General features: G+C 46.3%; 1 protein-coding gene across 1 annotated transcript in view; it reads right to left on the bottom strand.

Annotated features, from left to right (window-relative positions):
* LOC125440649 (growth hormone-releasing hormone receptor-like) overlaps window positions 1–21765 on the bottom strand; it is a 335417-nt gene that overhangs the window by 297263 nt on the left and 16389 nt on the right. Inside the window, exons 8-11 of the mRNA XM_048510505.1 lie at window positions 19501–19654; window positions 17561–17621; window positions 16824–16893; window positions 16519–16610 (exon numbers count right to left, since the gene is read on the bottom strand). Coding sequence (XP_048366462.1) covers window positions 16519–16610; window positions 16824–16893; window positions 17561–17621; window positions 19501–19654 — 377 coding nt within the window. The remainder of the gene's footprint in view (window positions 1–16518; window positions 16611–16823; window positions 16894–17560; window positions 17622–19500; window positions 19655–21765) is intronic.

Here is a 21765-nt window from a genome sequence, read left to right as displayed (position 1 = left end):
TTCAGGATGGTCCACGTGGAAGAGAAGGCCTCTTTGCAATTTTCAGTAATATTGGCACCAGTTTCCACCATATTGAAGCTTGGACAATTTTCAGCTGTGGTCTTTTCACCTTGTCCTTTGGTTAACCAAGACACATAGTGTGAGCAACGCTGAAGAACTGAAAATTATGCTTTAAAGAAATACACCCCCCCACCATATTATATTCATAATAACAATAATTCTAATCTGAACCTTGCCAACAATAGGACTCCAGATCTCAGAAACTGGCATTCACATCACTCAGGGTCCATCAATGCCATCTAGGTATGCTGTGCAGAAATTGTTCAAACCAGGACCAGAAGGTGCAATGGACTTCCCAGCCTCTTCCACCACTGGCAACCAGCTCAAAGCACATCTGAGAGATTTTATCGGTGTGGTTGTAGAAACTGCTTTCAAGTTGCAGTCAACCTATGTGACCCTGCAGCAAATTTGGCACCCCTACCCAGAGCAAGGCACCCACCAGAGTCCCCAATAATATCTCCAGCACAGTGCAATTGAAGCAGAACAGAAAGCCCCATGTAATTCCATGGTGGGGAAAAAGTAATCGTTTTTTCCCACACGTGCACCATAGATAGTTGCTGAAGCCTGCCAGATTCTTTGATCTTGACTTGGCTCCATTGAAGCCAATGGGGAATTTCTGGTGGTGTCTGTAGAGGGTGCATTTTTAAAATAGAGGAATCAAACTTGCAGGGTGTCTTGAGGAAATTTTCCTGAGAGCACCCAATTTTGGTGAAGTTTGGTTCAAGGGAAAATAGGGGTTGTGGGGTTACCCCTTTGAGGACCCATAGTACTTCCCCCTAATCCGGTGGTTCTCAACCTGTGGGTTGGGACCCCTTTGGGGGTTGAACGGCCCTTTCACAGGGGTCGCCTAAGACTCTCTGCATCACTGTTCTCCATCTGTAAAATGGATAAATGTTAGGGTTGGGGGTCACCACAACATGAGGAACTGTATTAAAGGGTCGTGGCATTAGGAAGGTTGAGAACCACTGCCCTAATCCAAACCTGAGTGCTCTTTCCAGGAGGGTCTCCTGAAGCCACCCTAAAACTTTGGTGCCTCTATCATGAAAACTGTGCTCCCTGCATACACACACACCCAGTAATTCCTCATAATTCCTACAATAGAGCCAGGTCAGTTCAACCAGATTAGAGTCCATCACTCATGTGAAGGAGGGGGGGATCGAACCGGTTCTCCAGTTTAGAGTTCGCCGCTCGTAACCATTACACATGGAAGTCAGTCCCCTTAGAAGGGCAGAGCTCTGCTGAGCAGCAGTGGCGTAGGAGGTTAAGAGCTCGTGTGTCTAATCTGGAGGAACCGGGTTTGATTCCCAGCTCTGCCGCCTGAGCTGTGGAGGCTTATCTGGGGAATTCAGATTAGCCTGTACGCTCCCACACACGCCAGCTGAGTGACCTTGGGCTAGTCACAGCTTCTCGGAGCTCTCTCAGCCAAACATCTCACAGGGTGTTTGTTGTGAGGGGGGAAGGGCAAAAAGATTGTCAGCCCCTTTGAGTCTCCTGCAGGAGAGAAAGGGGGGGGATATAAATCCAAACTCCTCTTCCTCTTCTTCTTCTCAGACTGGTAGATCTTCAGCACTTTATATCCTGGCTTATCGTCAGTTCAGCTGACCAAACGACTCAAATTTAAAGCTGCGGACCTCAGAACAAATGGAGCTGCGCCAAAAAGAGGCGGCAGTTTGTCGACAGTTTGCCCTTTTTGAGAGGCGAGGCCGCGCTCATTCAAATCTGCAAATCAAATTGGGATTCCATTGAAAGCAGGAATCCAAAGACCCATCTCCATATTTGGATTACTTTCCCCAGCTCAGAAGCTGTTGAGCCGCCTCCGTCCTCTCACATCACCGGGTGGGAAAGTAATCACATTGAAGCGGGATAGTTTCTTTTGTCTGGGTTGAAAGCTCAATTAATTGCCTGGGTCTTTTAATCTGACAAGGCCCCCGAATTCAAGTTCAAGTTCAAAGACCTTTACTAGGCATTAAAACATAGCAGAGCTAAGTAATCCAAATACAGTTTTACAAGATAGAACAGGTACTCCTGTTTCAAAAATGCATACATCAGAGCGAAAGAGGAGACCAGGAAATCATTTCGTAATAGTGAGCAAGAATTTGGCCACTAGGTCCAATTCGTTTCTGGGATTCTCTCATTCAGAAGATAGTTCAGTTTAAGAGTAAAAAGGCGTGGATGGACCAGTAGGGGATCCCCTAGAAACAGGTTTGGTCTAAAATCGTTAAATTTTGGACAAACTAATAAAATGTGCTCCAATGACTTCTCAGAGGTTTGACAGTGTTCACAGGTACGCTTTTGATGTGAAGGTGCCGTGAATCTCTCTGGGGAAAAGGTTAGTGGAAAAGTGTTGGTTCTCGCTCTGGTCAATAGCCACCTCAGCTTAGGGTCGGACAAGATGTTTAAATATGCCGCTGTCTTGCATTTCCCGGGCATGATGTTAAAATGGAGGGGAGAGAACAAGCTCCTTGCTTTACTAACTAGATATTGGTGTTCCTGGTCGAATAGCCGTACCTTGATACAACGTTGTATCTCGCTGGGAGAAAGCATGAGGAGCTGGTCCCAAGAAAGACCCAGGGAGGAAATCTTTGATTTGATATGAGCCCACCAGGTAGAAGATTGAAGTTCGTGGAGGCCCCCGAATTACATTCTTTACCCTTCTCGCCTGTCTTATGTAAGCCCAGAAGGGAAGGGGCACCCATTAAATCTAATAAATGAATAAATAAGATCCAAAGAACGCAGGGAAACACCCTCCTTCAGATTTAATAATTTCCTGTCAACTGAATCGGCACGTTATTCTTTTTTCAAGTGCCTTTCCTATCCACAATCACTCTAAATGTTCTCCAAATTATGATGAATGATCACGTTCCCTCCTACATGAAAGGGAGAAGCCCTCCAGAGCGAACAGACCAGGGCAGCGTTGCTATGACGACTTTAAAATGGAGGCCGTTCTGCAGAGCACTTCGTGAAAATCGCATCTTTTCTAGGCCACTTTAGAGAGGAAAAGCAGCCCGTCTCGGCCAGCGGCTGTGGCCAGTTCAATACTGGAGGAATGCCAGTTGTAGAAGGGGGTAAAAGAGCCGGCGTGGTGTAGTGGCTAAGAACAGGGGAATTCTAATCTGGAGAACCAGGTTTGATTCCCCACTCCTGCACCTGAGCGGCAGAGGCTTGTCTGGTGAACCGGATGTGTTTCCGCACTCCTACATTCTTGCAGGGTGACTTTGGGCCAGTCATGGTTCTCTCAGAACTTTCTCAGCCCCACCTGCCTCACAAGGTGTCTGTTGTGGGGAGAGGAAGAGAAAGGAGCTGGTAAGCCACCTTGAGTCTCCTTACAGGAGAGAAAGGTAGGGTATAAATCAAAACTACTACTACTCCTCTCTTCTAAAATGGCTAAAACAGGCTGTTCATTCTGGCACCCCAACATGTGGCCAGACAGTCGTCTCCTGGTGCCCCTAGGTGTTGGATTCGCCTTTTGCAACTTAGTTTTGCAGTTTTGGAGGCAGAAGGATCTAAAATGAAACTTGTGCATTGAAACACCACTCATGAAAAGAAGAAGAAGAAGAGTTTGGATTTATATCCCCCCTTTCTCTCCTGTAGGGGCTTACAATCTCCTTGCCCTTCCTCCCTCACAACAAACACCCTGTGAGGTGGGTGGGGCTGAGAGAGCTCCAAGAAGCTGTGACTAGCCCAAGGTCACCCAGCTGGCGTGTGTGGGAGTGCACAGGCTAATCTGAATTCCCCAGATAAGCCTCCACAGCTCAGGCAGCAGAGCTGGGAATCAAACCCGGTTCCTCCAGATTAGATACACGAGCTCTTAACCTCCTACGCCACTGCTGCTCCACAGAGCCTGCGCTGGTTTCTGGTGTGCCCAATTCAAAGTGCTGGTATTAACCTATAAAGCCCTAAATGGCTTCAGTACTTGACTTTGTTACTTGGGTACTTGAGGGAAGTCGGAGTGGGAGGCCCACCCGGCTGCCCCGCTCCCTTCAGAGCTGAGGGGAGTGGAATCAGTCTACAGGGCCATTACAACAGTGGCCCCTGCAGCTATAAACACAACTCCCTGGGTTTGCGTTGATTAATTTAGTTCTTTATTGAAACACTTCTGCCATCGCTGCAAATGAGACAAAGACCCAATTCACAGACAGTGCAAGCTGTAAATTAAAAATTAACACAGGGATAAAATGACATCCCGTTCAAAGATAAATCAGTCATCGCCCCCCGCCCCCCGCGCAAAAGCACCAAACAACAATATGCCAGTTTATGACAAAAACTCTCATTACGTTACGACTGTAATTAGTTTCACTTTAAAAGATCAAGGGAACAGCTCGAGTTTACACACTTTTCCAAACACCTCTAAGGAAGGTCCTCTCCTAACCTCCTCTTGTTGGCCGTTCCAAAGATCTGGATCCATGAGTGAAACGGGACTCTCGCAATCTTACGGATGGAGGGTGCTGCAACGCAGAGCTGACTGAGGAGGGGCTGTCGCACGGTTGCAGAAGATCCCAGCCACCAATTATTAACCACTGGCACGCACACTCAATTGAGCTCTCCTCCGCTCTCCTCCATTTTGTTTGTTTTGTTTTTCTGTATATCTGGTCTTGCGATGTGGTGGTGTATATCATCAGTTGGAATAGTGTTATTTAACAGTCACCATCCGTAGATATCATTTAGGTGTAGTGTTTTGTTGTACAGTTTTCGTATTACTGTATTATTTATCAACAAGAGGAGGACTCTTTAGTTTGGAGAGGAGACGTCTGAGGGGGATATGATTGAAGTCTATAAAATTATGCATGGGGTAGAAAATGTTGACAGAGAGAAATTTTTCTCTCTTTCCCACAATACTAGAACCAGGGGGCATCCATTGAAAATGCTGGGGGGAAGAATTAGGACTAATAAAAGGAAACACTTCTTCACGCAACGTGTGATTGGTGTTTGGAATATGCTGCCACAGGAGGGGGTGATGGCCACTAACCTGGATAGCTTTAAAAGGGGCTTGGACAGATTTATGGAGGAGAAGTCGATCTATGGCTACCAATCTTGATCCTCCTCGATCTGAGATTGCAAAGGCCTTAGCAGACCAGGTGCTCAGGAGCAGCAGCAGCAACAGAAGGTCATTGCCTTCACCTCCTGCACGTGAGCTCCCAAAGGCACCTGGTGGGCCACTGCGAGTAGCAGAGAGCTGGACTAGATGGACTCCGGTCTGATCTAGCTGGCTTGTTCTTATGTTCTTATGTTCTTATCATTTTGAAATAGACGTAAGCCACCCTGTGCCCAGCTGTGGCTGAGAATGGGCGGTTTATGAATCCAATAAAATAAATACACAAACAAATGAAGCCTTGCCACAATGGTCGACCAAGGATCTCATTCCAGAACAGGTCCAAATCAGCCAGTGGTGGCCAACAGGCAGATTGCCAGATTTCATGCTGCTTCAAACATCCACGTTTTCTTTAAGGGCAACCTCATGAAGAACATGCTGTAGGAGCCCAACCAAGAGGTTACAGGAGTATGGATCTGTGTGGGTTAACCACCTGAGGCTAGAAGGGAAGGGAAGGGGCGTAATGAGGCAAACCGGAGCCCTGGGCAAAACCTGAGTTGGATGCCCCCCATGGGCAGCCACCCCACCTCGACCAAAAAAAATTTTTTTTGCACCAGGTCATTGGTGCCTGCAGGGGGTGCATTTTTAGACATATCACCACCAAAATTTCAGCGTATCATCAGCAGACTGGAGCAGCAGTGGCGTAGTGGCTAAGAGCAGGTGCACTCTGATCTGGAGGAACCGGGTTTGATTCCCAGCTCTGCCACTTGAGCTGTGGAGGCTTATCTGGGGAATTCAGATTAGCCTGTGCACTCCCATACATGCCAGCTGGGTGACCTTGGGCTAGTCACAGCTTCTCGGAGCTCTCTTAGCTCCACCTACCTCACAGGGTGTTTGTTGTGAGGGGGGAAGGGCAAGGAGATTGTAAGCCCTTTTGGGTCTCCTACAGGAGAGAAAGGGGGATATAAATCCAAACTCTTCTTCTTCTTCTTCCTTATGATACTCCCCAGGTTTGGTGCAGTTTGGTTCAGGGAGGCCAAAGTTATAGACCCTCAAAGGTTGGTGTTTGGAATATGCTGATTGGTGTTTGGAATATGATTGGTGTTTGGAATATGCTGCCACAGGAGGTGGTGATGGCCACTAACCTGGACAGCTTTAAAAGGGGCTTGGACAGATTTATGGAGGAGAAGTCAATCTATGGCTACCAATCTTGATCCTCCTTGATCTGAGGTTGCAAATGCCTTAGCAGACCAGGTGCTCGGGAGCAGCAGCAGCAGAAGGCCGTTGCTTTCACATCCTGCATGTGAGCTCCCAAAGGTATCTGGTGGCCACTGCGAGTAGCAGAGTGCTGGACTAGATGGACTCTGGTCTGATCCAGCAGGCTCTTTCTTATGTTCTTATGTTCTTATATTTTGACAACAGCTTCTAAGCATTCGCTGAAACACTGAAAGCTGCTTCTGGAAACTTACTTAAGGAAATATAAAGCTGGGAGTCATCAGCATATTGAGACAGGTGGTATCTCCAATCAAATGGTCTCCACAAACCAAGCTGAGGAGCAGGGCGTAGCTGCAATGGGACATCTGGGCAGCTCGCCCCGGGCGCCGCCATTGCAGTTACGTCTCAGGGGCAAAGCAGAAGGGGGCAGGAGGGGGCACGCGGGCAGTTCATGCCCCGGGCACAGTTTCCCCTCCCTTCGTCACTGCTTAGTTGATACTTGGAGAACAGCTGCCAGCCATGATAGCTAAGACCACCATAAGACCAATTTGAATGTTTATAAAATTTGGTTGTTTTTTTCCCACCCACCCCCCTTTAATCATAGTCACCAGTTCAGAGTACGTTCTCCTTGTTCCTTTGCTTTCAAAATATCTGCCCCACCCTTCCATTAAACTATCTTCAAGGGTAGACCCACATAAGGCAATTTGTAGTAGTCTCGTTCAGAAATTACAGAAGAGGGGATCAACGTGGCCAGATCTGTCAGGTTCAACGGGGAAGAGAAACCTCAGATCAGTTGCAGATGGAAGAAAGTCCCCTCCCCCACAATCTTCACTTGCTTCATGAATGGCAGTCAAATCCAGTCTAAACTTGGCAAATCAATTGCCTATCAGGACATCACATTTCCCAACCAACATCACTTCAGTCTTGTCTGGATTTGGTTTGAGCTGGTTTGCCCTTATCTACTTAAGAACATAAGAACAAGCCAGCTGGATCAGACCAGAGTCCATCTACTCCAGCTCTCTGCTACTCGCAGTGGCCCACCAGATACCTTTGGGAGCTCACATGCAGGATGTGAAAGCAATGGCCTTCTGCGGCTGTTGCTTCCGAGCACCTGGTCTGCTAAGGCATTTGCAATCTCAAATCAAAGAGGATCAAGATTGGTAGCCATAGATCAACTTCTCCTCCATAAATCTGTCCAAGCCCCTTTTAAAGCTATCCAGGTTAGTGGCCATCACCACCTCCTGTAGCAGCATATTCCAAACACCAATCACACGTTGTGTGAAGAAGTGTTTCCTTTTATTAGTCCTAATTCTTCCCCCCAGCATTTTCAATGAATGCCCCCTGGTTCTAGAGACATTGTGAGAAAAGAGAGAAAAATTTCTCTCTGTCAACATTTTCTACCCCCCATGCATAATCTTTATAGACTTTTCCAATCATATCCCCTCAGACGCCTTCCTCTCCAAACTAAAAGAGTCCCAAACGCTGCAGCCTCTCCTCATAAGGAAGGTGTCTTTCCAGTCTCTCAATCATCCTTCGCTAGCTCTTCTCTTGCACTTTTTCTATCTCTTCAATATCCTTTTTGAGATGTGGCTTACCAGAACTTTCGAACACAGTAATTCAAGTGCGAAGCCCCTACTACTGCTTTTTTATATAAGGGCATGACAATCTTTGCAATTTTATTATCAACTCCTTTCCTAATTATCCCCAGCATAGAGTTTGCCTTTTTCACAGCTGCCATGCATTGAGTTGACATTCCCATGGAACTATCAACTAAGATGCCCAAATCCCTTTCCTGGTCTGTGACTGATAGCACTGACCTCTGTAGCATGTATGTGAAGTTTGGATTTTTTGCCCAAACTTGACCCCTGCATTCATCTGCAACAGACAGCTGCTTATGTCGGCTTACTAAATTGCACGTTTAGTTGGGCATCACCAAAGCAGTGACAGTATCCAACTCCAAAGCCTTGAATGATATCAGGGAAATAATATGGATGTTGAAGAGCGTTGCTGAGAGAATGGTGCATGAGGGACAGCAGACATCAAATCCCCTGTTGACAGCCTCTGTGATGGGCCCTCTTTGTGTTTCAATTGACAACAAGATGCTGAATGGTGATCCATGTTGCTGCCTTTATATTACATGAGCATTCCATCCCTGACTGAATGTTTTCCCCTGTCCCCCCCCCCAAAAAAAATCACAGCATTTCACTCAAGCTAAAGTAATAATGGAAGCCATCTGGTGAAATATATTTCTTGAATTCCATCATGATATTCAGTGACCGCTCTAGCATTGTGCGGTACCGGACACATAGGGCAAGATCACGCATCCTGGTGGACAATTTGATTTCTCATCACTAGATCCCTTGACATTTGACCATGACCCACAGATGAACATGTGAAACTAAGTCCACTGGAAAATGATATTTAAGGCAGGGTGACATGTAACACAGATGTGTAATTGTCTGTTCTGTCATAGCCCATTCAGATAAGCCAAATCTAAAGATCGCCACTTTTGAGTGACAAACATGGATGTCTGAATCAGATCTAAGCTCACTGATAAATCTAAGTGAAACATATTTTTGGAATACATGGCTTCCAGCCCTCTGTGCTTGCCCATTTTCGCCTGCCTTCATCCTATTGGTTGTCCTTCACACACAGATGTTGACATTTTGATCCCGGAACTCGACGGCATGCTCCATCTTGTCCTCTTCCTCCAGACGGGCATCAATCCATAAACACTGCCATGCCATTTCTGGCAAATTTCTGCTTGCACCTTGAAAGGAAAAAACTCACTGTGACAGTTGTAGGTTTCTTGACAAGGTTAGAAAAGAGCCAGACTTTAACCATGTGATTCCTCACAATGAAGAAGAAGAAGAAGAAGAAGAAGAAGAAGAAGAAGAAGAAGAAGAAGAAGAAGAAGAAGAAGAAGAAGAAGAAGAAGAAGAAGAAGAAGAAGAAGAAGAAGAGGAGGAGGAGGAGGAGGAGGAGGAGGAGGAAAAGAGGAAGAGGAAAAGAGGAAGAGGAAGAGGAGGAGGAGGAGGAGGAGGAGGAGGAGGAAGAGGAGTTTGGATTTAAATCCCCTCTTTCTCTCCTGAAGGAGATTCAAAGGAGCTTACAATGGCCTTTCCCTTCCCCCCCACAACAAACATCCTGTGAGGTGAGTTTGACTGAGAGAGTTCTGAGAGAACTGTAAATAGTCCAAGGTCACCCAGCAGGAATGTAGGAGTGCAGAAACACATCTGGTTCACCAGATAAGCCTCTGTCACTCAGGTGGAAGAATGAGGAATCAAACCCAGTTCTACAGATTAGAATCCACCTGCTCTTAACCACTACACCACGTTGCTCATAGTCCTTCTGACACGCCCAGGAAAAAGCCCATCAATAGCCACTTTGGGGTCAGGAAGGAATTTTCCTCCATGCCAGATTGGCCAGGGATCCAAGCATTTTTTGTCTTCCTCTGAGCATAGAGCAGTGGTCACTGGGGTACTGGAGGGAGGTAGTTGTGAATTTCCTATGTTGTGCAGGAGGTTGGACTAAATGACCTTTGCGGTCCCCTCCAGTTCTTATGTTTCATGCATACTGAAAAAAATAGTCAATGATTTACCTCTTTATTCAGGAAACAGTACAGAACGGCTACAAGGAACCCCTGAAAAAGAAAAAAAAGCACAATATGGAGGACAATCCAATCCATGAACACGTGAATCTCCCCTATACCCAATTCGTCAGGTCCATATTGCCTACTCAGATTGGCAGCAGGCCTTCAGGGTCTCAAACAAAGGCCTATTATTTGGTCCTTTTAACTGGAGAGGCGGGGGATTGAACCTGAGCCCACTGAGCCACTGTCTTTATTCATGGCCATCTAACATAGCTCTGGAAAAGCAGACAGTGGAAGTTTGCAAACCAAGATTTATTTTCTGCCGTATGATGTTCACACTGAGGCCCCTTCCACACATGCCGAATGATGCACTTCAATCCACTTTCAATGCACTTGCAGCTGTGCGGAATAGCAAAATGGACTTGCATGCAAACAACTGTGAAAGTGGATTGAAAGTGCATTATTCTGCACGTGCGGAAGGGACCTCAGAGAGGGAAGGCAGATGAGATGTGTTCCTGCAAGTTGCCCTCTCCAGCAGCAGTGAAATCTGTGAGCACTGCAGAGGGGGGGGGGTAAGGGTTTGCCTATCCAAATGCCACCCCCAAAAATAGGAAATCAGGGAGAAAAGTCTTTGCCTTAAATTTTCCCACACATGGTATTTGGATGCATAAAGAAACATGGACACCCCTCGCCTGCAGCCTGAAAGTCTGCAGCCCAAACACATCTCAGGTTGGCATCCCGTTTCTCTTGGGATCACCTTTGTGTATCTATTCCCCTTTGACCCCACAATCACCTGGAATGATCCGATGCACAGCTCTAAGTAGAAACGAATTCCCACGTGGGCATGTTCTCCTTCCGGAACAAAGTTGAAGACGATGCAGTGCGTTCCAAATAGAGGAATGAGGAGGAGGGTCGATTTGGAGAGGCGTCTGAAATGGGGAGTAGGGTTGGCAATTCGGATCAGTCAAAACAACAATTCGGTCCGAATCGCCTCTGATTCGGGCAGATTCGGACCGAGCCAGGTCCGAATCAATGGCATCCAATTCGGAGCTATCCGAATCAGTGGCATCTATTCGGCGCCATTACCAAATCGGGCCCCTGATGGCCCAACTCGTGTTTTTTTAAAGCCCTCCGACGAAAAAAAACCCCTTCCCTCCCAAGTCCCCAACAAAAACCTTCCCTCCCTCTGTCCCAAAAGTGTGCCCCTTGTTTGAAGTGTGTTGCAGAATGGCTTCATTTTAAGAGGTGGAGGTTCTGTAGGGTTTTCCGGGCTGTGTGGCTGTGGTCTGGTAGATCTTGTTCTTAACAAGTTGCCTGCATCTGTGGCTGGCATCTTCAGAGGTATATCACAGAGAGGTCTATTACACAGTGTCCAGTGTCTAAGCAGGCTTCATGTGTAGGAGTGGTGGTAAAACACAGTAAGCCTTTTCAAGTTCTATAGTGGGAAGACTAGAGAGCTGGGAGATACTATGCTCTGAAGTGGCTCTATTGCAGGCAATGGGAAATTTCTTGGGGAGGGCTGTGGGGGGCACATTTCTAAAGGTAAAGCCACAAAACTTTCAGGGTATCTTCAGGAGAGTCTCTTGATGACACCATCCAGGTTTGGTAAACTTTGCTTTTGGGGGTTCAATGTTATAGGCCCCAAAAGGGTAGGGCCCATCTCCCATCGCCCCCTGAAGCTTAAAGAAAGTTCAGAATATTCTGAAAGACCCGTCTCACCCTGCATACTCTTTTTTTTGAAATATTACCACCTGGCAGACGATACAGGATCGTAAAAACAAGGACAAATAAGCTCAGAGACAGCTTCTATTCTAGAGCTGTGGCTATGCTGAACTCTATGGTGTCGCGTTGACGGGGCTGTGGCTGTGTAGGGATGGTTGGAAGGGGATTGTGGAAGATGGGGTGCGAGGACTACAGAAATATGCATTGGGGTATGTTTGTATTTTTGTTGTGAATGCACAATGACATTAAAGTTTATCTTATCTTATGTGCACCCCGCAGCCTTCCCCCAGGAATTTCCCATTGGCTGCAATGGAGTGAAGTTACTGAAGAGCACAGAATCTGGGGAAACTTCTTGGGTTGCCTGTCAGGGGTGCATTTTTGAGTTAGTGGCACCAGAATTGTGGTATATCATTTGGAGACTGTCCTGATAATACTCCCAAGTTTGGTGAAGTTTGGTTCAGGGGATTCAATATTATAGACTCTCAAAAGTGTACCCAATCTCCTGTTAGCTTCCATTGGAAACAATGGGGGATGGGGCACCCCCTTTGGGGGTCAATAACTTTTGACCCCCTGAACCAACATTCTCCAAACTTGGAGAGAATCATCAGGACAGTCTCCGGATGATATCCTGAAAGTTTGGTGCCGCTAGCTTTAAAAACACCAAAAAAATACAAAAAAATTAAAACGGACCCAAATTTTTCAGATTTACCCGAATTTTCGGGCATATCCAAATTGGCTATGAGTGGGATGCAGGCATACAGATCATTTTATGCCACAAAATTCGAAATTTACTGAATTTTCTGGGTATCAACCAACCCTAAGATTATTATAAGGGATGTGAAAATAGAATCATGCTGAAATGGCAAGAGATGGCCACTAGATGGCACTGGTCCCCATCATCTGAGCTGAGGACCTTCACAACATCTTGGGGCAGGAAGTTCAGAAGCAATTTCACTTCCATTTCCTTATTTTAAATGCTTCTATTTATTGTCTATTTAGTTAATTCATTTATACCCTGCCTTTCTCCACAATGAAGACCCACAACAGCTTTTAAGAACATAAGAACAAGCCAGCTGGATCAGGCCAGAGTCCATCTAGTCCAGCACTCTGCTACTCGCAGTGGCCCACTAGGTGCCTTTGGGAGCTCACGTGCAGGAGGTGAAAGCAATGGCCTTCTGAGGCTGTTTCTCCTGAGCACCTGGTCTGCTGAGGCATTTGCAATCTCAGATCAAGGAGGATCAAGATTGGCAGCTATAAATCGACTTCTCCTCCATAAATCTATCCAAGGCCCCTTTAAAGCTATCCAGGTTACTTTCTCTTTCTCTCCTCTTCTTTATCCTCACAAAACCCTGTGAGGTAGGCTAGGCTGAGAACGTGAGACTGGCCCAAGGTCACTCAGCAAGCACTGATAGCACAAGTGGGGATTCGAACCTGGGTCTTCCAGATACTAGTCTGACAATCTAAGCCACTATTCCGAACTGTCTGGCTGATGCATTTCGACAGGAGCGGAGTCCCCAAGACACCAAACACAAACATTTAAAAAACAAAATTCAGCCTTAAAACAATCGAGAAGTTGTATTGTCGAAGGCTTTCGCGGCCGGAATCACTGGGGTGTTGTGTGGTTTCCGGGCTGTATGGCCATGTACTAGCAGCATTCTCTCAGTGACATTTCGCCTGCATCTGTGGCTAGCATCTTCGGAGGATCTGATAGCACAGTGGTTCTCAACCTTTGGGTCGCGACCCCTTTGTGGGTCAAACAACCCTTTCACAGGGGTTGCCTAAGACTCTCTGCATCAGTGTTCTCCATCTGTAAAATGGATAAATGTTAGGGTTGGGGGTCACCACAACATGAGGAACTGTGTTAAAGGGTCACAGCATTAGGAAGGTTGAGAACCACTGCCCTAGGCATTGATTGTGCCCTAGAAAGATGAGGCCTACTCCAGCTCAGAGACCACATCTGAAGTATTGATTATCCCCTAGGCCAGTGGTTCTCAACCTGGGGGTCAGGACCCCTTTGGGGGTCAAATGACCCTTTCACAGGGGTTGCCTAAGACTCTGAATCAGTGTTCTCCATCTGTAATTTGGATAAATGATAGGGTTGGGGGTCACCACAACATGAGGAACTGTATTAAAGGGTCGTGGCATTAGGAAGGTTGAGAACCAGTGCCATAGCAGGAAAAGCAAGTGGAGTATATACACCCGTTGGAGTGTCCAGAGTGGGGGAAAGAACCATTGTCTGTAAAAAGTAAAGGGTGCAATTAGCAAGCTAGATTTACATGTGTTGAGTGGGATCCACCCGTTAGCATGTGAGTAACAATGAAGATGGCAAGGTCAATAGGTGAGGGCATCTTGCCATCTTCATTGTTACTCACATGCTAGCAGGTGGATCCCACTCAACACATGTAAATCTAGCTTGCTAATTGCACCCTTTACTTTTTACAGACAATGGTTCTTTCCCCCACCCTGGAACTCTAACAGGTATATATACTCCACTTGCTTTTCCTGCTATCAGAACCTCTGAAGATGCCAGCCACAGATGCAGGTGAAACGTCAGGAGAGAATGCTGCTAGAACACGGCCATACAGCCCGGAAACCACACAGCACCCCAGTGATTCCAGCCGTGAAAGCCTTCGACAATAAACTCAATAACAACCCAATCAAGGACTCGATAAAACAAACAAGCACACAAACATGATGTGCCTGTTCAAACTCTGGGGGCAGTGGATGTTGGCAATTATCTCTGGTAACAGATACTTTTTCATTACAGCAGAGGGCACCGAAGCAAAACACAACTGAGCTTACCCAGGCGTGCGTGTTTGCTGGAAATGAAAAGAAGCTCGGAGCCACTTCATAGTTTCTAACTAATAAGAGGATTCTTTATTCATGAACTCAGTTTTAGATAGAAAAGTGGAAAGAGAGGTTCTCTGTTCTAATCTAACTGGATGGCAAGGTGTGGGCAATTTAATATATATTAGCAGAGTAAAACAGAAGAGAAAGATTCTCAGTTGCTTTTATATAAATGAGTTTACTAACTATAGGGGAGAGTTACATGGAAATAAAATGAGAAATACTTTCTTTCCTGTTACATATCTACATTACTATACACTCAGTTACATCTTGCTATCTATCTGGTTTCTCCTCGTGATCACATCCTGCTGGTGTGCTATCTGTCCAAACAAAGAAACAGAGTTAACTTTATAACTTTTTTACCAGCATGTCGGCAAATGTGGTCTTGTAACCCCCATGCTCAGAATGGGTTGACCCAGTAAGGGGTGGAGACTCAAAGCAGCAGAAGGCTGCAGAGCTCATGTAGTTTGGAGGAGACAAGGCTACCAGACTTGGACCTTGGTTTGTATAAGCCCTTAACACCTTGTTAAGGTAACTGCAATGTTGTTGGGAACTACTGGGAAGGTAGTTGTTTATTTTTGCTATGTTGTAAATGTTGGAGTTTATTGTTTCAGGGTTTTTTTGTGTTTGTAATGGGTGAAAGTTCTCCTGGAAACCTTCATCATATTCAATCCTGTTCATCAAGCCCTTGGAGTCTTCAGGAGCCAGCCCACTTGCAAAGAAGAATTGGACTTGGCAGTATCAGTAGACTGTAAATATAAGGACTTGAAAATGCAACCTGAACAGGACCTAGAAGTGTGATGTTAAATGTTGGTGTTATATGTTATATGTTAAGAAAGTAAACCATTTCGTATTTTTTAATTTGTTGTTGCAAACTCATTCCAAGTTCTGCCCCACAGAACCCACAGTTAGAGGTTACAGTCTCACTTACCAATGGCTAATCAATAGAGCAGGTCACAAAACAGTGACCTCAGTAACTGGTTTACATACACACAGTTAACCCTTTCATAACTGAGTTGTGACAGACACTTGCAAATACCAATACGAGGGACGTTGTCGGCATCTCTTTGCACACATGGTACAGGAACGGGAAAGAGTGGAGGAGAAGCAGGAAAGAAGGAATTTCCCAGAGAGTGTCAGAGTGGTAGGGAAAAGGTTCCAGTATCTTGACCCCCTCTACCTATCTGACTCACTGATCAGTCCCCCTCTGCCTTGGAGGCAGGAAACAGACCACAGTCTTTCATTTCCAACAAATTACAGCCCAGTCACGGCAACCATGTAGAGAAATTGTTCTCTCTTTCTCACAATACTAGAACCAGGGGGCATACATTGAAAATGCTGGGGGGCGGGGGGGGAGAATTAGGACTAATAAAAGGAAACATTTTTTCATGCAACGTGTGATTGGTGTTTGGAATATGCTGCCATAGGAGGTGGTGATGGCCTCGAACCTGGATAGCTTTAAAAAGGGCTTGGACAGATTTATGGAGAAGTCGATCTATGGCAGGGGTAGGGAACCTGGGGCTCTCCAGATGTTCAGGAACTACAATTCCCATCAGCCCCTACCAGCATGGCCAATTGGCCATGCTGACAGAGGCTGATGGGAATTGTAGTTCCTGAACATCTGAGAGCCATTGCAGGTTCCTACCCCTGATCTATGGCTACCAATTCTTGATCCCTCCTTGATTCTGAGATTGCAAATGCCTCTTGGCAGGACCAGGGTGCTCGAACGAAAAGCAGCAGCAGCAGAAGGCCATTGCTTTCACATCCTGCACGTGAGCTCCCAAAGGCACCTGGTGGGCCACTGTGAGTAGCAGAGTGCTGGACTAGATGGACTCTGGTCTGATCCAGCAGGCTAGTTCTTATGTTCTTATGTTCTTATGTTTTCCTAGCAAGAGATGTACAGAAATGGTTTGCCATCCCTGCCTCTGTGTCATCGCTCTGGGCTTAACTGGTGGTTTCCCAGTCCCATGCCTATTCATGATCCCCCTCCCTGCTGTTTCAGTTCTCCAGCGCGCCCCAAGTTTCCATTCCTCATTTGTGCCCAGTCAATTACCTGTACTGAGAGGAGTGGCTGAAGTTCATTCGTCTAGGATCCAACTTTTTCAGCAGGATTCTGATAATGTTGATAAAAAGGCCAAAGTTGACCTGCTCGAGATTTTAAAAAGGGGACAGGAATTGGGAAAGTTCATCATTCTAGAATATCACCCTCATGTGCATTTTTGAAGGGCTAAGGTCTGAATGAGCTCTGCTTCTGGAAGTGCAGGTAGGGTTCAAAGCACGTTTGAATTTCACCCCTGCCCTGCTATCAATACTCCCTGCTACCAAAATACCAAAAAAAATTGGAAATATGATACACACCGCAACTGAGAAGATGATGGGGCCTTTGATCAGCCACCAGTAAGGAGAGTTGTCGGTTATGTCCCAGCACCTAGAAAGAGTACAAGATGAAGAGTTTGGACTCTATGGCGTTTCACCCTACAGAGGTTGCTCCCCAGGTTCCGTCCCCAAATCTCCAGGACTTTCCCAACCAGGATCTGGCAACCTCACCTCCCTGTCCACTGTCCCCTGGCCACCGCCACCAGCAACCTACACTAGTGTGACCAGATGTCCCGCTTTTGGCGGGACAGTCCCGCTTTTAAGCAATTTGTCCCGCATCCCGCGGGGTTTTTTAAATCTCCCGATTTTTGGAAGGCTGCCACACTGCCTTTTGGGGCACTCCTCCTTGTCACAGGGTGGGAAACAGGGGAGCACCCCAGAAGGCAGTGTGGCAGCCTCCCGCACTGCCGCACTGCCTTCTGGGGCACTCCCGTTTTAAAAAGGTCCCGCTTTTAAAAGGTGAAAATCTGGTCACCTTAACCTACACAGCAAGCTCATAAAGTCTACTCTTTCAAATAACCTTTTTCTCCTGGGAAACAGATCTCTGTAGACTGGAGACAAGTTCTATTTCTGGGAGTTTTCTAGGCCCCACTTGGAGATTTATAACTACACGTACAGGCCTGCATTAACTCCTTGTCTGTTTCGTTTCTGCCACCACCCTAAGCTATTTTTCTGCTCAGAAAGCCCCGGATAGAATCTGAAAAGCAGGCATGACTTACGCGGTGTCTTCAAAATGCACTTTAACCAAGATCCAAACAGTCGTAAAAAATGTTGGCACACCTGTAGGGTAAAAGAAAGAAGACAGAGAGTCTGGTGCTTTCTGCCAGCACCCTGATGGTCGGAAAATGATTTATATTCTGCTCAGCCCAGGAAGGGGGATCTATAGAGACCTCTGAAAGTCCACCTTCTGAATTTCACTCCAGATTTTGGAGTTCTGGATTAGTTGGTCTTGTTTCCAGAGAGCATTAATATCCCTCCATTGCCCCCTTTTTTATTTCCACATTTTGCATCGAGTGCTCAACATCTGTAGCAAACCCTCCTCTGTGTCCCAGATGTTCAGTTTCCAGATGTTGGGGTGCAAATGTGGCATTTGGATGAGAACTGACAGATCTATCTGCAGAGTTGGCGAGCACGAATCTTTCTCTTAATTTAATTGAAAAATAGATAAAAGAGGAAACCCCAGAGGTCATTGTTGGGTTTACAACTACCAAAAGAAAACAGACATGGTCCCCATCTGACCCCAAAGACTGTGGAATAAGTTGGTTCCTGAGGTGGAATCCAACCAGTTCTCACCACTTCTCTAGAAGTGGTTACTAATTTTTTCTGAGTGCCGAGAAGGGGTTACTAAAACAACCTCCCAGCCCAATAGGGACTGGAAGTGCGTGTGTGCGGCGGCCCCACTGTTTGAATCCCACCACCATCGGAAACTGTTATTAAAATTTTGGGATCCCACCACTGCTTGGTTCAGTCTTGATCGGATTCTATCGTATAATGGGCCATAGAAAAAATAATAGGCAAGATCTTCTACATTAAAGGCGCATGAGCAGAAATAGAGTTCAGGAGAAATTTTACATCTGCCCTGAATGTAAGCCAAGAGCATTGTCTGAAAACGGGCTCTTTAAATGTTCCCCCTGGTCATATGTCCATAAGCTCGGATTAACACTGGCTCATTCCGCACATGCAGAATAATGCACTTTCAAACTGCTTTCAGTGCTCTTTGAAGCTATGCGGAATGGCAAAATCCACTTGCAAACAGTTGTGAAAGTGGTTTGAAAACGCATTATTTTGCGTGTGCAGAAGGGGCCACAGTGAAATTTTTTTACCCTGCTGAAAACAAGAATACCATCTCAAAATCTTTGAATGTTGAGCAAACAGAATGCCCTGGCATGCTTCCTTACCATTTGCCCATTTACCAATTTTATTATAGTCCCAAGTTTTCATAATCTCAAGGGGAGGTAAATCATGAAATTGTGAAATAGGAGTCAAGACCTTGAACCCGTCGTTCCTGTTCTGTCTTTGGAATTGATTATTGGGTTTTATCTTATTGTATATTTTATTTCCCTGTATCTCTTTTATTTCATATGGTTTTCTGTTACATTGTTAAGGCCTGTGGCTATAACACTTAACAAATATTACACGTAATTAATATTATTATAGACTAGAACTCATCTTGCTTCTGCGCCTCAGTAACGCTTGCACAAACAGTCCTTTTGTAAATGAATGTTTTGAGAAGAAACTGAAGCCAGAGGTGGGATCCAGCAGGTTCTCACAGGTTCCCGAGAATAGGTTACTCATTATTTGTGTGTGCCGAGAGGGGGTTACTAATTGGTGATTTTACCATGTGATTTTTGCCTTAGTTACGCCCCTCCTCTCAGCAGTAGCGCGCAGAACTTGAAGCAGTCTAGCAGGAGGTGCACCGGCGTGCATGGCAGCCTGCGCCTGCGTACATTCCTTTCCTGCCCAAGGACCGGCGCAGCGGCTGCGTCCCTGCCACAACCCCACCCCAGGAATGCCCCACCCCCGGAATGCCCGACCACGCTCCCGTTGTGCCCCGCCCAGCCCCACTGGCACTACGCCACTGTTTGAATCCCACCACCATGGGAACCTGTTACTAAAAATTTTGGATCCCACCACTGACTGAAGCCCACACTTCACTTACCCCAGCCAAACAGAACGAGCCACCAGAAATATCTTCTTCCATGGGGAAAGGACGAGAGCAGAAGGCAATTTAAGTAAAGAGCTTCCACCAGGAGCCACATGAAATTGGTCATCATGAAATAGTGAGAGAAAACCACGGAGATCTTGCACTGGGACTGAAGAACGGGGAAAGTTTGTTAGTGGTTCATTCATAAGGAGCGGCCTGTTAGGACCGACCATTTCAAAATGGCGTCCTTGACATCCCGATCTGACGTAACTCAAAACTATCTGGATTCCGTCGGTTCATGCAACAGAGCCTGGAAAACAGCCTGCCTGGTAAACGCTGGGGAGGGGCCTCACGTTATGGGTCAGTATTGACCCAGTGCTTGCATGGGGACCACCTTTCCCCCTCCCCCCTTTTTAACAGCTGGGGCCCTACTGTCCCCCCCTTAGAGGAGTTTTAGCTGTTAGACGCCATCTGTTGTTTTGAAATGTTATATCATGATTTGAACGCTGTGTTTTAATGTGCACCAGTACTAAATGTACGGTGTTTGTTCATTTATTTGCTTGTTGTTTTGTTTGTTTGTTGTGAACCGCCCTGAGCCCTTCGGGGGAGGGCAGTATATAAGTTTAAAAATAAATAAATAAATAAATAAATAAATAAATAAATAAATAAATAAATAAATAAATAAATAAATAAATAAATAAATAAATGCTGCTTCTGGAGTTCCTAAACTGGGCCCAGTCAGTCAAACTTCATTACGGACACAGACTAGCAGAAGATCAACACATATTCCAGTGTAAAACATAGTAAAACAATAGATATGTATCTAAAAGGAATAGAAGAAGAAGAAAGAAGAAGAAGAAGAAGGAAGAAGGAAGAAGAAGAAAGAAGAAGAAAGAAGAAGGAAGAAGAAGAAGGAAGAAGGAAGAAGGAAGAAGGAAGAAGGAAGAAGAAGAAAGAAGAAGAAAGAAGAAGAAAGAAGAAGAAGAAGAAAGAAGGAAGAAGAAGAAAGAAGAAGAAAGAAGAAGAAAGAAGAAGAAAGAAGAGGAGGAGGAGGAGGAGTTTGGATTTATATCCCCCTTTCTCTCCTGTAGGAGACAATCTCCTTGCCCTTCCCCCCTCACAACAAACACCCTGTGAGGTAGGTGGGGCTGAGAGAGCTCCGTAGAGCTGTGACTAGCCCAAGGTCACCCAGCTGGCGTGTGTGGGAGTGCACAGGCTAATCTGAATTCCCCAGAGAAGCCTCCACAGCTCAAGCGGCAGAGCAGGGAATCGATCCCCGTTCCTCCAGATTAGAATGCACCTGCTCTTAACCACTACGCCGCTGCTGCTCTCAAAGCAAAACCTACTGGTAAAAGGAAGCTGGGGGCACACAAAAAAACCCTGGATCCGTGTTCCTCTTGTGTTTCTGTATTGATCCTCATTCATTCAATGAAACGGGAACTCAGACGGCTAGAGCGAGTGTGGAGGAAGTCTCGCGACGAAGTGGCGAGAACAACTTATAGGACGTTTATGAAAGCCTATGAGTTGGCGATACTGGAGGAGCTAATGTCCATTTCTGCGTCCTCCCTCGCATCCGCTAGCCCTCGCCCGTCTCATTTTTCTCGGATTTTTCGCTCCCTCCCCTCCTTGGTGGAGGTGTCTATAAACTCTCCACTGACTATCGGCTGTGAGGCACTTCAGAGTTTTTTTTGTAGATAAAGTCGCGTCACTCCGCCGGGACCTTCCGGCCACAATTGATACAGTAAAGCGAACTCGAGGCTCTCTCGCCGTCTTTGGGTCCAAGTCTGGACCGGTTTTCCCTACTCTGCGAGTCCGATGTTGACAGAGGTCCTAGCTGCTGTTAGACCTACTACCTGTCCTCTGGATCCGGTGCCCCTCTTGGCTGATAAAAGCTTCTGCCGTGGAGGAGTTACTTAACCCCACCTGTGTGAATATAGTCAACTGCTCCCTTGAGCAAGGCGAGTGTTTCCGGGTGGGTTGAAGGAGGCAGGTGGTCCGCCCACACTCTTAAAAAAAGACCAACTTTAGATCCTGGCGATCCTGGCCACCATTACCGCCCCGTTTCGAACTTGTGCGTTCTTGGGAAGGTAATTGAGAGAGTGGTGTTGGAGCAGCTTCCAGGGCTTCCTGGAGGACGCATCAGTGCTCGTGATCCCCGCTTCCAGTCCGGTTTCGTGAAGCTGGGCATGGGGACGGAGACCGTCCTCATTGCCATCACAGACATGCTCCCGCATGCAGCTAGATCCAAGGTGGATCGGCGCTGCTTGTGCTGTTACTTGA

This window comes from Sphaerodactylus townsendi, linkage group LG11, assembly GCF_021028975.2.
Source record: "Sphaerodactylus townsendi isolate TG3544 linkage group LG11, MPM_Stown_v2.3, whole genome shotgun sequence".
NCBI lineage: Eukaryota > Metazoa > Chordata > Lepidosauria > Squamata > Sphaerodactylidae > Sphaerodactylus > Sphaerodactylus townsendi.
This window is presented reverse-complemented; position numbering and strand designations above follow the sequence as displayed.